Below are 14,374 nucleotides of genomic sequence, written 5' to 3' on the forward strand. Positions count from 1 at the left end.
AACAGATCTTAATCAAGTGTAGATGTCAATTTTGAATTTACCTCGCATATCGTGATTTGTTTACAAAAGATTTGAGAATGAGTGTCACACAAATCAGCTGTTATTGACAGTTTATCTCATAATCTTGCATTTTACAGTTTCAACTCGTGTGATTTATCCATTGTAAAAATATGGATTGTTTACAGGATCAACATTGTCATAAAAATCTGAGGTAATTTTAGATAATGTTTTGCTTTAAAATTATCGTTTGATAAAATAGCATGTTATTTATGTCTTTGTTAATGATAATGTTTTCAATCAAAATTGCATTCATTATGCTACATGTGACTACTTGACTATGCTGGATTTGTAAAAATTTACATTGTTTTTAATTATTCGTGCAAATTCTGTTTGCGATTTTCTTATTTTTAGATTCATGAAGACTGCTTGAGATGATTTGGATCTGATCATCAGGTGATAACAATTGTGGACTTTGATCAAGCAGATAGTGTTTCCATTCAAGAAAACTGACTGAGTGAATAATCGCCGTCCCAAAATAGCCATGACATCCAATTCACCAATACGGAATTTGATTGGGATATCATGGATCTTAAGATTGATTCTAACTTTGGTACCTCAACATGGTTATATTCAACCAGATGAATTTTTTCAATTTACTGAGCCCATCATTGGCGATTTCATGGGTATAAAGTCACTTAAAACTTGGGAATTCAAAGTTGATCAGCCTATCAGAAGTATATCCATGCCTCTTCTATTGAATTCCCCATTCCTACTTCTTAAGCAGAAATGGTTGAATAGCTATATCATTATGGTTCTACCTCGATTAATATTTACTGGACTATCTTTCATTGCTGATTACTGCTTATACAAAATTTCAAAATTAACCCTTGGATGGCAATGGTCATTTCCATGTTTAGTTTTTTCAACATCATACCTGACTTTGACCCATTTAACTCACACTTTCACCAATTCATTAGAGACTATCTTTATATCAGTGGTATTGTATATTGTAATCAGCAGTTTGTCCATCAAGAAAACCAAACATCATCATTTACTTGGCATCATTTTAGCCATGGGTATATTTAATCGTCCAACATTTCCGATATTCGCAACTATTCCAGTTCTTTTTTGGCTTTCAATTGGTAAGAATAAATTCCCCAAGAGACAATGGAGAAATGGTGTAAACATGTTACCCAGCTTTAGCATTGCTAGTTTGGCAAATGTTCTGGTTGACACGGCTTATTATCGTCGAGATATTTTTGATCATTTCATTGTAAGTTATACAATACTAAATCACGAAAAAATTATTAACTCATTAATTTTTTATTTCAGGAACTGCTTTCTGGAGAATTGACTTTGACACAATTTTTAGATAAAACATCTTTAATTTTTACGCCTTGGAATTTCATAAATTACAACAGAGACACTAGCAATTTGAAAAATCATGGTCTTCATGATCCTTTCCATCATATGTTAGTGAACGTTCCATTGTCGTTTGGTTTACTTGGACTTTTGGCATATTTGGAAATTTTCAAAATTTCATTGCAACCTTTCAGATACAAAATGATTCCCGCTCGAAAAATAATGTTGCTCTCATTTTGGATATCCCTGATTACTTTATCATTCATTCCTCATCAAGAACCAAGATTTCTTCTTCCTTGTCTCATCTTTCTTTCCTACCTTTATGCTGAAAAGTTACGAGTTCGGAAATCGCTTTTCTTTTGTTGGATACTATTCAATATCTTTTTCACGTACATCTATGGTTTTGTTCATCAATCTGGTGTAACAAAAGCACTTTTTGAGTTGAATAGTAATATTGTGCAAGATAGAGATTCGAGATTCGATATAATATTTTCACGTACCTATCTTCCGCCACAAACATTGCTGAATATACCAGTTAATAATGAAAGAGTGCTTTTTCATGATCTCTCAATTTTGGATTTTCCTGAATCCATCACAAATAAACTGAGAGAAGTGGGCAATGATACATACCGAGATAAAGTATACTTGATTCAACCTAGTGCGCTTTCATGGTACCTAGAAAAGTTAAATAACAATTGGGATAACATTTCGTTTACTCTTCAAAGCAGATTTTTTCCTCATTTCACTCATGAAGATTTGGAAGCTTCGTTTCAACATCTTCTGGTTAATTCAGAACGAGAAGACCGGTCCGATCTTATCAAAGAAGCTTTTAGCTTAGACATTTATAGAATTAATTATTTTGATTCTCAAAACGCAAACGATTGAAAATATTTCACTTCAATATGATTTCAACTTGATCTCCAATTGATTCAATTATCAAACAAACCAAAACTAGTTTGAAATGATTTCTAAAAATCTTTCATACATTAAATTAAAATCTGAATGAACAACCAAAATCTTATTGTCTTAATTATTTGCTCTACTTCTTATTTTATTTAATTGTTATTAGATATTTAAATGCATATTTAAACGATTTTACAAGATATTTTAATGTTAGCAACAAATATCAACTTGATAACTTATCAATTAGCTTTCCACCATTCAAAAATGGCGGTTAAGCTTAAAAAGATTTTTTAAAGGTTAGGCTTACCAACATTGAGAGTTTTGCATTGAAAATCTTCTATTATTAAATGGTTTGGTTTACAACTCAAATCCTTAGACTAATTAAACAAGAAGCTTAGCTTCTAACTTATTTAATTTTAGATCATTTGTAATTATCTCATATTAACTGGTCGGATCGTAGCTTCTCATTTGGCCCTTGGTCCGAATTCTGTATCATCATCAATTCGTGTAATTTTTCTTTTTCCTTTCATTTAACCATGAATTCTGTATCTAAAGTAAGTTATTTATATTTTTGATTATTCTCTCGTAACTTACGTTAAATCTTATCTATTTCTCTACAAACTTTCCTTTTCTTTCTGTAACTAAATGATCGTTTTTTTCCACAGCAAACGAAGATTTACATAGGAGGCTTACCAGACTCTTGTAGTGCTGAAGACTTAAGAAATGCATTTGAGAAACATGGTAAAGTGGAAGAATGTGATATCATAAAGAATTTTGGTTTTGTCGTAAGTACATGATTCATTTATTTATTCATGTTAATCACAGTCTCTTGCATATAATTGTGTTTCATGCAACTGATCAAATTTTGCATTCTTGAACTGTCAATTTAGCATATGGGAGATGAAACTGAAGCTAGAGCTGCTATTGAAGCATTAAATGGAGCAGAGTTCATGGGAGTCAAGATTACGGTGGAAGCTTCTCGTAGTAAAGTAAGACCAAAACCAGGAATGGGAGGAAAAGGTCAATGTTATCGATGTGGAAAAAGTGGTCATTGGTCTAAAGAATGTCCACGAAACACACATGATCGTCATAATCATAACGGGTGTGTAACGCTTTCAGTAAAAGTCTGTGAAACAAATATTTTTTTATCCAATATTCAGCTGCAATTTTACGGAAAAAATCCGCTTCTGAGTTGATATTTCCAATGGGAATCTTCTTCGGCACTCAGCCATCCTAAATCAAAACCAATTGTGATCTCAAACGGTGTTGCTTTGTTTTGTTTGAAAGCTTTATTTATGTTATTTCAAGCCAACTAAAAACGCTATTTTCATTTATGCACCAATGCATACAATAATTTAATCTCATATCATATTCCCAAAAAAGAACTAGAATTTATTTTCTATACAACTAACAGAACTTTCACCTTGACTTTTTTTCTGGTTTGGCTTTAGTCGTGCTCCTCATCCTCCTCCTCCTCCACCACCACCACAAATGCCTCCTCCAGGCCCTGCTGGTTGGTATGGAGGAAGATACGGTCCTGTTCGTAATTATCCGGTTGATCGAGGTTATGATCGTGCTTATTCTCGCCCCTATCCGGATCTTTATGATAGGCGGCCACCACCTCCACCACCCCGCGAAGAGTACTATTATAGAAGACCTTATCTCGAAGAATATGCTTACAGAAGGTCGCCTTCAAACACAGATCGGTAAAGATCCAAGTCTATTTTACCCTTAATCCATCTTATTCGGTGATATACGTCACTCTAAAAATTTTTCGTGTTCGTGCTCAATTTAAAACCTATTTTTTCTTTTTCTTTCCTCCTTATTCTTATTCTTTATTCGTTAATTTTCTTTCGGAAATTTAATTATCGGGCTATTCTTCAATCTCGCGAACTAAAGAACCTACGGTGCTGAAAGATCTTATTACACAGATGATACTCAGAGTTTTGCTAGGTAAGTTTCCCTGAGAAGAAAGATAAATTTCTCCTTTCGGTTTTTAAGCAATTTCCTTGTTGTTGAGATGATTGTTTGTCTTCAAATTATAATTTTATATCGATGAATTTATTTTTAGCTATTCAACCACTGGAACAACTTCAGCATCTAGTGGGTTATATCCACCAATTATCGGAATTGCTCCACAATCTTCCAATTCGTCTGCTGTTACTTCATCATCGGACATGAGAAGACCAATTTGAAAGAAACAAAGAAAACAGAAATTTAATTTTGGACTCAGTCGATCATATATAAATATTTACTCAATGACACTTGATGATGTTATAACAAAATTCAAACTCACTTCACAACACTCCTAAATAATGTCACATTCTCATGACAACTCATTATATCTTAGCTGGGAATACGACTATTTATCATGTCTAATTGATTATTGTCAAAATATCATCTCATCTTCCGCTTCTCGTAACCATCGTTCACATCAACATTATCACCTTCATAATTATCTGCATATGTTTCTCAAATATTCACCATGAACATTGCAGCTTCCATCAAATTCTTCATATTTATGATGAAATCTTTGCAGAACTCCGTGTTTAAATGGATTTATCAGCGATAAAGTCATGGAAATTAATTATCAGATAAATACAGTATAATTTATAAATGTATGTACATCTTTATAAATATGTATATGTGGACCTTCGTCTTTTTTTCGGTAACTCAATTATCAACCTTATTTTGCTTTTTTTCCTCCAAATTACTTTTCTGCTAACCATTTAAAAATCATATTATTCAAAACAAAAATTATCAAATTAAATTAAAGCCAATAATTTTGGGCCATCTTCTAATGGGTTAACTGATGCAACTTTGATCTCAATGGTTTACTTGAGTAAAAAAAATTGTTTCTGTGATTTTGACAAAATGATTATGAACACCAAGGCTCGTAGTTTTTGTAATTCAAGTTGACCGAGATTAATTTGTAAACATAACATTATCAAATAAATATGCAAACAATTTATGTTGACTATTTGATTTTCACAATTCCATTATTTAACCATGAGAATGTTTATTTTAGTCACTTCTGAATAAACTCATCCAAAGATCACAAGTTTAGATAATCTTAATATTCCGGGTGTCAATTGTTCTCGTGTTATTCCCTGATAATATAACTTATTCGACTCACAAATGAATATTACATGTAAATAAAACTATCATAGTTTAATCATTCAGAATTATCAATAAGGAACTACAGAAATTAACTTTAAAAGAAATTCAAATCTTGCTGTGGTTTCCTTAGCAACCGATAACTTCAGTTGATTTGAGAAGATCGATTCTTTCGATTCTCGTTATTGTTTAATCAATTTAATCATGAAAATTAAGAGAGTGCAAACTTTTAATTTAATTCGGCCTAATTTTCTTTTATTAAGGAACATGTGAAGAAAAAGTTTATCAATTAAGTAAGCTTAATAACTAATAATTGGTGAGATGCTAGAAATCGATAAAATCGATAATAAATTAAATCGGAACATCTCTAGAAACCGACAGCTGTAACAAAACTGTTTTGCTAAGTTGTTTCACATAGAAAATTATTTAATTATGTGGCAATGTTGAGTTTGATTATGGTCAATTATGGCAATTCTTGATTATTTGGATCTATACCTGAGAAAGTGGAAGCGTTATGATTCTCATCAATCGTAAGTTATCAGTTAAATCTTCTACTATTAACAACATATTACTCTCCTACACCCTACTTTAATTTACTTTGACATCTGATTTTTTTATTTTTATCGTTCAACAGCCGTAAACGTTTACTTATTACATTACTAGCCGTTTGTATTATATTAGTCTACATTGGACCATTCTTTTTCAAATTCTGGCAGAAAAAACCAATATTACCAGGTAACTTGTCAAGACAAAACGCTATTCAAATTTTTCACTTTGAACACAGCTGATGACAAGATTCTTCAGACTTTAATTAAAATGTCTAATGTTTACGAACAATAATTTTTTTCGCAAAAGCAAATCATGCGATTATTCAGTAATGACAATATAAAACAACAAAATAACGTCACAGCTGCGTTTACGTGTAATATTTGTGAACCAATTTATCATCTGTCTTTCATCATGTCTTTATCATTTTGATTAATGTTTTCATATTTTTTCAGATAAGCTAGAACCATGTTTAGAGGCTCCTGGCGCATATCGGGAAATTTTAAAAGAAGAAGAACGATTCGAGGCCCATCGTTGGAATAATTTTAACCCAATCACTGAAACCTCGGATCATTTTTTACCGTATGTGGGTAACGGTAAAATTGGCTTGTCTTTGGATAATTATTCGGACAAACCATTCTATATTTTGGGAAAACGAGCTTTAGATGTTGCGATACCGTTTCATCCATTGGTTGAAGTTGAACTAGCCAACAGTAATAAATATACGAGTGAGTATTTTGTTAATCTGTAAAAACTTGCATTCAAATGGACTAATTTTTATTATTAAATTTTCTTTTTCAGAAGGATTAACTTCCGTTCGTTATGTTAAAGGTCTTGTTTATAAAGTGACCTGTCACTCTTACCTCTACAAAGATGTGTCAGTCAGAGAAACGATTTATGCCCATAGATTAATAAACTCTCTTCTTGTGCAAGAAATTGATATAGTAAACTACTTTGTAAGTACCCTCTATTACCTTTACTTTATGAATATAAATAATTCAATTGAATTAACTATTTTCAATCATTTTGTAGGATGTGCCTTTTGTTTTCAATTTGAAAAGACTTGGTTGGAAAGGAGATACAAAAGCAAAAAGTCAAGTAGTTGCAATAAATGCTAAGGATAAATTAAACTATTTTCAAATACAAAGTCAGATTGACTGGAAAGATGATAATCGTAAAAGTATTAGCTATTCTGTAATCGCCCCTGAGATTCCAAATACAATTCAAGTGCCCGCAAATGGAAGAAAAACTTTAGAATTTCGTACATTTCTAAATTATACAAAACCAATATTGAAAAATCAAATTGCACGTTATGAACCTGATCTTAAATTGACGCTACGTGAAACTGTTAAAAAGATAGCTGATACTTCTTCCTTGAATTTGTTTAACTTTCACATCAATGCTTGGGCTGAGTTGTGGAAGAGCGGCTTTGGAATCAGCTTCTCGAAAGCTCAAAATATTTTAAACGGCGATGCCATTAATGCTACCCTTTATTATATATTAAGTCATAAGAGTGCCTTTGACCATGATTTTGTTTTCAAGGACCTGCCTAGTGCTTTGGTTGCTGCGAGATCCTCCAATTTGCTCAACAAACCAGATAGTTGTTATAATGGACATCCTACATTACAAGCTTCTGCATTATGGTCACCAATGGATTCAATAGGTGATATTAACAGAATTGTTTCTCTTTGGTTGATGACATTAGAAAAACATGGTTGCCACAATTTAATTGAATCTGGTGCTATTGGAACCTTACAAGCCTACATATTAAGCTTAAGTGCCCTTAAATTTACAAAGAATCATATCGAATTCAATACTCATCCAAAAGAATTACACCGAGATTATTACATTCGTCGTCTTCGTTATGGTAATAATACTTTGTTAAACATCACTGTGGCTTTAGGGGAAGATAACAAAGCATCACTTTATGTGACTATTGATAAAAATGAAGGTGAATATAATTTAAATACCATAAGTAATAATTGTATAATTTGATAAAATCTTATTCAAGATTTCGTTGAATGCCTTTAAAGAGTAACCACCTGTGCTAATCGATGATTTTATCTTCATTTACAGGTGATCACAAATTTTATGCTTGTGATGGAGGCTGTATGGATGCTCCAATAAAGCTATCCTCAATTCCAGCCCAATTTCCTGTGAAATTAACTCAACCTTTGACAGCTATTCTCTATATAACTCCTGATTTGGAACACATCCAGGAATTGAAACATACGATTCATGTTAAAGAAATAGTCGAAGCACCGGCTCACGAACATAATATCATTGCTCTTCATCGACATGGTCATAAACTTGGTGGGCTTCCCGCAATATTTTGGCTCTCCATTGTTTTTTTGATTGTGATATTTCACCTATTCCTCGCTAAACTTATTTACAATGAATATTGTGTTGGTTCATCTTCATCATCCTCTTCATCATCATCAGGATACAGCTACGAAAGAATCCGTTATGCTGTATAGTCTAAATCTCAGATTCATCCTCAACTCTACGAAAAATTTTCATTAAAAATCATGGGGTAATTTTCAATCTCCACCATCTCTATACAAATCGAGAAAGACAATCTCATCAATTAATTGAACTTATTCTCGGATCTTACATTTTTGGTACATTAATTATGGTATTATTCCAGTTCCTTCCGATCTCCTTAAACCGTTCTCTAGGAGAGTTCATCATCAAATCGTAATTTAATTTTCTTCTTTCATCTTTGTTACATAATGAAAATAATTCTTGCACCATTCTAGTTATTATTAATAAATATGTCAATTTTAAGTTGAAAATTTTCCCAATCAATTTGAAAAGTTGGCCAAAAATCAAATTACATTTTCTCGGAAGTTTTTCACTATTTTTTCAGATTTTATGTTTTTTTGATGATTACCAATTTAATTGTCTCCTCTTGATATTTTATAACTCGTCATCTTTAATCAATAGATCAACATTTTGTTCAATGCGTTTGATTCTTTTTTGTTTCAAGCGTGAGTGACTTTCAAGTGATTATTATAACTTCTGTAGCTCTTTTCAGAAGAATCATGAAGATAAGTTTTTGTTTTTTGATTTTGTTGGTCACTAAAATTTTGTCTCAATCAACAGATAGTTCAGTTGACTATCATGGAGATGAAGGTTTTGAAAGAGATGTCCAGCCAACAGAAACAAACGAAATCGCATCTGAATCTTCACCTGTAACATTACCACCACCAAATACTCATCCAATTAATAACGTTTATCTAAATCCAATTTTTGCTGAAGCCATTATCAGAGGAGGATCCAATGTAAGAGGCGTAATTTACTTTCAAAATTCGGTAAGTAAACAATTTATAAATGATTCCGTTTAATCTTAATTACAACTTCCTTACAGTGGAATGGAGTTGGCATCTATGGAATAGTTTGTGGTCTTCGACCTGGCAATCATGGTTTCCATATTCACCAATTTGGATCCATACTCAGTGGATGTGATGCATCAGGACCACATTTCAGTATGATCCGTTGGTACCATGGTGGACCTACAGATAAATACAGGCATGCTGGTGATTTGGGTAATTTACAAGCTGATCAAAGAGGCATTGCTTTCATAAATCAATTCAATAGTCAGATAACATTGAAACCCGCAAACAATTCCGTACTTGGTCGAGCCATTCTGGTAAGAAACAAAATCAAAATAATGTTTTTTTTCATCTAAATTCATTTTACTTATTTTTTTGTTTAGGTTCATGAGTGGCCTGATGATCTTGGTGTTGGTCGAAAAGATTCAAACATCACAGGTAACGTTGGGAAAGCAATTGCCTGTGGTGTGATCGGTTTAAGGCCAGATAAGCCACAATTTCCAACTGCATGTCCACCACCAAATATCTAATCAATTACTCCAGAGTTATAATGTTGTTATGAAAAATTAAATTCAGTTAAAACTATAAGAAAAAGTCTTCCAATGCCAATAATACGGTTCAACATTTATATTAACACAAAACGTGTAATATTATTACATATTGTATCAATAATCTGTGTATTGAAAAATTTTAATTAAATAAAAGTGCTGATTCAATTCTTAAACTACACATCATTAATTATTTTTCTTCCATTGATTCTGCCAAATTTAGTTCTATGATGATTTGTCTTGAGTGTGACTCAAGAAGTATTTAAACACTTTCTTAATTGTTATCATAATGAAATTTTTATCACGAGTTGATCATCCTTGCTTTTTCTTAGAGGCATATCACATAAAGAAGGTTATTAAATTATTGTGCGAGAAACATCACAATTATATTTATGATCTTGAACTTATAAATGGCTCTGTGAATTTACATCAATAGTTTTTCAATTTAGTTAAATAATGATTAAGCTCTGCTTATTGACTAATGTCTACATTTTTTATACGATCTTCAATCAATCAATCCTGCCATCTCAATCTTTGCCAGTACCTTTAAGTAAGCTTCAGTCAAGTTGGAAATTTCATTTTAATCATTTCTTCCGTTCTCTATTGCAGCCTTTTCACCAAACCCAGACGAACCTTTAACGTTATACAACAAGGTTAAAATTGTACATTTTTCAGCTTTGGATACAACTGAAGCTCAATTCGATGTGGACTTGTTTCTTATTCAGAGTTGGTTTCTCAACAAATCAGTTTGCCAAGGTTATAGTGATCTACACAACAATTACTCATTTAAAGCACCGCTGGTGGCAGTTGATGGAGCTATGACCATCATCGAATATGATATTCTGACCAAAATATGGTTACCACGAACTTACTTTCCCCAAGTGAAGACTACAATCAATCCAATGTCAACCTATACTGACGGCTTTCTTACGATCTATCAAACATCTCGCATCAAAGATCAATGTATGGTCAAATTTATGAGACGATTGTCCATCACAGTTGAATGTAAACTTGATTTTAGGCGTTTTCCAAAAGATACACAAATTTGTCCGATTGATTTAACTTCAGGTAAATTCAAGATTTGTTTTGTTTTCTCAATCTTTCAACCTCACCTTTTACCGTTCTCTAGCTTTCTGGTCAATGTCAACATTACATTATGTTTGGGATGAGAATCCGATTGAATTTAGGCCTGAAGATTTAGATCAAAACAACTATCGAGTCAACATAACTGCATCATCACGGATAGACACAGCATATGATGGAAGTAAGTAAACAAATATTCAATAACATGATTGAGTTTTAGTTGATTGTCACAATATTTTTAATTTGAACAGAGACTCGCAGTTGGTTGACATTACAATTTAAATTTGACCGTAAAATAAGTCATTTTATTCTGGAAATCACAGTCCCTTCAATATTGATAATCATCTCAGCTTATTTCTCGTTCTTCATCTCGATTGATACTGGATCAGGTCGATTTGCTTTCAGTGCAAGACCTTTATTTAATTTAATTGTCCTCTACAGCAGTTATAAGACATATTTACCACCATTATCATATGTAAATGTGAGTTAATTGTAAAAAATAGATAGAAATTTAAATATTAATTTTCTTCTTCTTTTTCAAAGGCTGGTGATATTTGGATGCTTGGAAATATTTGCTTTGGCTTTTTTACAATCATAATAGTTGCTTTTAACGTTCATTTAGGACAAACCAAGAAGATTAAATCAACAGCTGCTAACAATTCAAATGCTAATACACCATCAGAAATATCATTTGCTGTTGATAACTTTTCAAATGCTAATACAAATAATAATTGCACTTGTAATCGTTTCAAGCACATTTTTATTTTAAAACATTTTCGTTGCTTCAAATGTAAAGTTCATCCAATGCCTAAGCCGATTTTATTGAAATCTCAACATTATGACAAGATGATGAGAGTCTTTTATCCAACTGCTTTTATAATTTTCAATATTGTCTACTGGTTATATTTACTTTAACAAGTGTTAGTACAATATTATCTAGTAAATAAAGTTTATGTCATTAACTTTAGCTTCCATAATCACTTCATTAAAAGATAAAGGTGGAAAAAATAACAATCTGAATTACTTCAATTAATATACGTATTTATATTAGATTTACACTTTTGTTTGATATTTAAGTGATGATGGGGAATGAAAGGTCAGATTTAAAGATGGTTTGATTTAGAGCAATCATCAGATTTATCCTTTACAATCAAAGAGTATAACTCTTTGTTTACAATCAAACTAGACGTCGTAGGATTAGCAATTTGGCTATTTTTCTGTAATATTTAGGACAAATAGCCCTTATAAGAGTTTTACAAAAAAATTATAATTTTATTATTTTTATTTCGCATGTTAACCGAGTAATTGGTATTTTATATTGGATTAAACGAAATTGTGTACTTGGTCATCAGGGCTCTGCTAAAATTAGCGAGGGTTCCCTGTTATGCGTCGGTTAATTTCCAGTAGGATGAGTGCTTTGTTGAATATTAATAGATTTGACAGTCAACTTGCACCAGTTTGTCACTGTCATAGCATTGAAAATTACATTATAACCCATTTATAATATTGTTAGTAATTGATGATAAGGTTATCAGCAATATTGTAGTAAGAATCAAGAGTTGAACCAAAGTTGATCTTCCTTTTCTCTTTGAATTGAACTACCCATAGCTCATAATGTCCAATAAATTCACAAGCAAGTCTCGATAGTTTGATTTTAAAATTATACTGGCTTAACAAATCATAATGATCACTATAATCCAATGGTTTTTAATTTTAAATTGTCAAGTAGACGATCCAGCAAATTATTTAAGTTTGGAGGCTGAAGCTTGTAGTCCAAAGATTGTATGTTTAACCTTTGAGACTATTTATCGAGCAGTTGTCAGTTGAGTTCATTAATGTTTCAAGATATTCTCATGTATGGTTTAGCAGTGTTTTTTAATTCAATTAGTTGTGAAACAAATTACCTTTGCCATTTGTTTAGATGACCATGTCAAAAAAAACCAACCCAATACCTAGTTATCGTTATAGCAATGGACCTTTTGTGTTTACTGTTAGATTATTTCGTTTGCTTAGCTTTGTCATGTACGGATTTGCTATTGCATGGATAAATACTCATCCTTCTGTTCCTCCATACGAAAGTGTTGGTTCTTTTGGTGGTTCGCTTAAATTTTTAACTTACTGGAATCTGTTAACACAATTTGTTCTTTTCACTTTGATTAATTACTGTGACTTATTTTTAGTGTCATCAGATGGAACCTATAAACATAATCAATCATCGAGTGTTTTAGTAAAATTGAGAGATATTGTTCACCATGGACTTGCCTTACCCTTAGGACTGGTCAGTTATAACTTCAACTTAAACTCCTTACTCTTTAAAATCAACTGAGCAATTAATTTTTGTTTTTCTTTACAGTTTGTTGTCCTTGTTTATTGGATGATATATGCAATAGATTCAGAACTCATCTACCCAATTGCTTCACGACCATATTATCCAGAATGGTTGAATCAAATAACACATTCTGCAGTTGGGGTTACAGTTATGATTGAAGAGTTTGCCTTCTATCACCCCCGTGACAATCGTAAAGCTTTCGTGGCTCTGTTTTCATATATTGTATCATACTTTCTCTGGATTCTTTATCTTGGCTATGTTATCAACTATTGGCCATACTCAGTAATCAGGATTATCCCAGATCCATACAAAATTCCTTTCATAATAACATTTGGACCAATATTTGCCATCATATTATACTTTACACAGTACTTACATGCCAAACAATGGCCTACACCATATCAAAGATCACGTAAGGAAAAGCGTAGATGATCAACATTTCTAACTTTACTAAAATTTTTAAAGTCATTTTAAGTTGTGGCGCAAACTTACTTACAACAATAATGTATATGCACCGTTTGATGTATTCAAAGGAATGGAGCAATAGATTGCCCATTAACAGTATCTTAATTTTTTGATGCAAAACTTAACTTAACCTTCAATTACTGCCAGAAATCTCATTGTTATCCTGTTATACAATTCTTCCGGATCTCGAGTTGATCTATCATTTGGATTACCTGGAAGCAATATTACTAGGATTTTAAAGCTTATCATTTTCCCCATTGCATCATTCAATAATACTCACCTGTTTAATCTCAATTTTCAATTTCTTTCAACATGTGCAATAAAAATTGGATTAATCACTTCATGTGACTGTACATTTACCAGAATTGCAGTGTTACAGTAATGCACTTGGATAATTAGATTCACATAAAATTATAAAAATTATAAGTCTTCCTATGCTAATAATAATATAACCCCCTTTCAATTTTTATACTTGCAACACAAATTCAACTTGTAATTATATTCTAATCAGTAAATTATGTGCCGCACAATTTAATTTCAATCGAAGTGTTTTTTCACAAATGAAATTGTTGAATTAACAAATTGTTATTTCAAACGAGAATAATATTACACTCTTATCAACATTCATTTTTCTGACATGACAATCAGATGAATATCACATTGGATGCAATATAGATGCATTAGAA

At 31.9% G+C, this 14,374-nt stretch overlaps 6 protein-coding genes across 7 annotated transcripts; all 6 read left to right on the top strand.

Moving 5' to 3' along the window:
* The first annotated feature begins 125 nt into the window (after nt 1-125).
* LOC107371820 (GPI mannosyltransferase 4) lies at nt 126-2,378 on the top strand. Its single transcript, XM_015939979.3, has 3 exons — nt 126-211; nt 412-1,273; nt 1,333-2,378. Exons 2-3 carry the CDS (start codon nt 542-544, stop codon nt 2,245-2,247), a joined length of 1,647 nt encoding a protein of 548 aa, XP_015795465.2. The 5' UTR covers nt 126-211; nt 412-541; the 3' UTR covers nt 2,248-2,378.
* A 225-nt stretch (nt 2,379-2,603) lies between these two features.
* On the top strand, nt 2,604-5,245 carry LOC107371818 (uncharacterized). The gene is made up of 6 exons (XM_015939978.3): nt 2,604-2,819; nt 2,931-3,050; nt 3,156-3,367; nt 3,717-3,971; nt 4,165-4,218; nt 4,337-5,245. Exons 1-6 carry the CDS (start codon nt 2,802-2,804, stop codon nt 4,458-4,460), a joined length of 783 nt encoding a protein of 260 aa, XP_015795464.2. The 5' UTR covers nt 2,604-2,801; the 3' UTR covers nt 4,461-5,245.
* A 525-nt stretch (nt 5,246-5,770) lies between these two features.
* Nucleotides 5,771-8,723, top strand: LOC107371696 (uncharacterized protein KIAA2013 homolog). 2 transcript variants are annotated; one of them, XM_015939840.3, is made up of 6 exons: nt 5,771-5,912; nt 6,017-6,117; nt 6,384-6,656; nt 6,730-6,884; nt 6,961-7,879; nt 8,005-8,723. In XM_015939840.3, exons 1-6 carry the CDS (start codon nt 5,848-5,850, stop codon nt 8,403-8,405), a joined length of 1,914 nt encoding a protein of 637 aa, XP_015795326.1. In that variant the 5' UTR covers nt 5,771-5,847; the 3' UTR covers nt 8,406-8,723. The 2 variants fall into 2 exon arrangements, with proteins under 2 accessions (XP_015795326.1, XP_089125560.1); XM_089269434.1 differs by having other exon boundaries at nt 6,733-6,884.
* A 159-nt stretch (nt 8,724-8,882) lies between these two features.
* LOC107371697 (superoxide dismutase [Cu-Zn]-like) lies at nt 8,883-9,987 on the top strand. Its single transcript, XM_015939841.3, has 3 exons — nt 8,883-9,242; nt 9,299-9,580; nt 9,647-9,987. Exons 1-3 carry the CDS (start codon nt 8,973-8,975, stop codon nt 9,791-9,793), a joined length of 699 nt encoding a protein of 232 aa, XP_015795327.2. The 5' UTR covers nt 8,883-8,972; the 3' UTR covers nt 9,794-9,987.
* A 22-nt stretch (nt 9,988-10,009) lies between these two features.
* LOC107370929 (glutamate-gated chloride channel subunit beta-like) lies at nt 10,010-11,861 on the top strand. The gene is made up of 5 exons (XM_015938887.3): nt 10,010-10,361; nt 10,421-10,879; nt 10,941-11,075; nt 11,146-11,375; nt 11,438-11,861. Exons 1-5 carry the CDS (start codon nt 10,268-10,270, stop codon nt 11,807-11,809), a joined length of 1,290 nt encoding a protein of 429 aa, XP_015794373.2. The 5' UTR covers nt 10,010-10,267; the 3' UTR covers nt 11,810-11,861.
* An 865-nt stretch (nt 11,862-12,726) lies between these two features.
* Nucleotides 12,727-14,229, top strand: LOC107371720 (androgen-induced gene 1 protein). Its single transcript, XM_015939869.3, has 2 exons — nt 12,727-13,172; nt 13,248-14,229. The coding sequence occupies exons 1-2, from the start codon at nt 12,816-12,818 to the stop codon at nt 13,653-13,655; spliced, it is 765 nt and encodes a 254-aa protein (XP_015795355.2). The 5' UTR covers nt 12,727-12,815; the 3' UTR covers nt 13,656-14,229.
* The last annotated feature ends 145 nt before the right edge of the window (nt 14,230-14,374 follow it).

The sequence above is a fragment of the Tetranychus urticae genome, chromosome 3 (genome assembly GCF_039701765.1).
Source record: "Tetranychus urticae isolate SD_2017Ah chromosome 3, NJAU_TeUrti_SD_1.0, whole genome shotgun sequence".
NCBI classification, from domain to species: Eukaryota; Metazoa; Arthropoda; class Arachnida; order Trombidiformes; family Tetranychidae; genus Tetranychus; species Tetranychus urticae.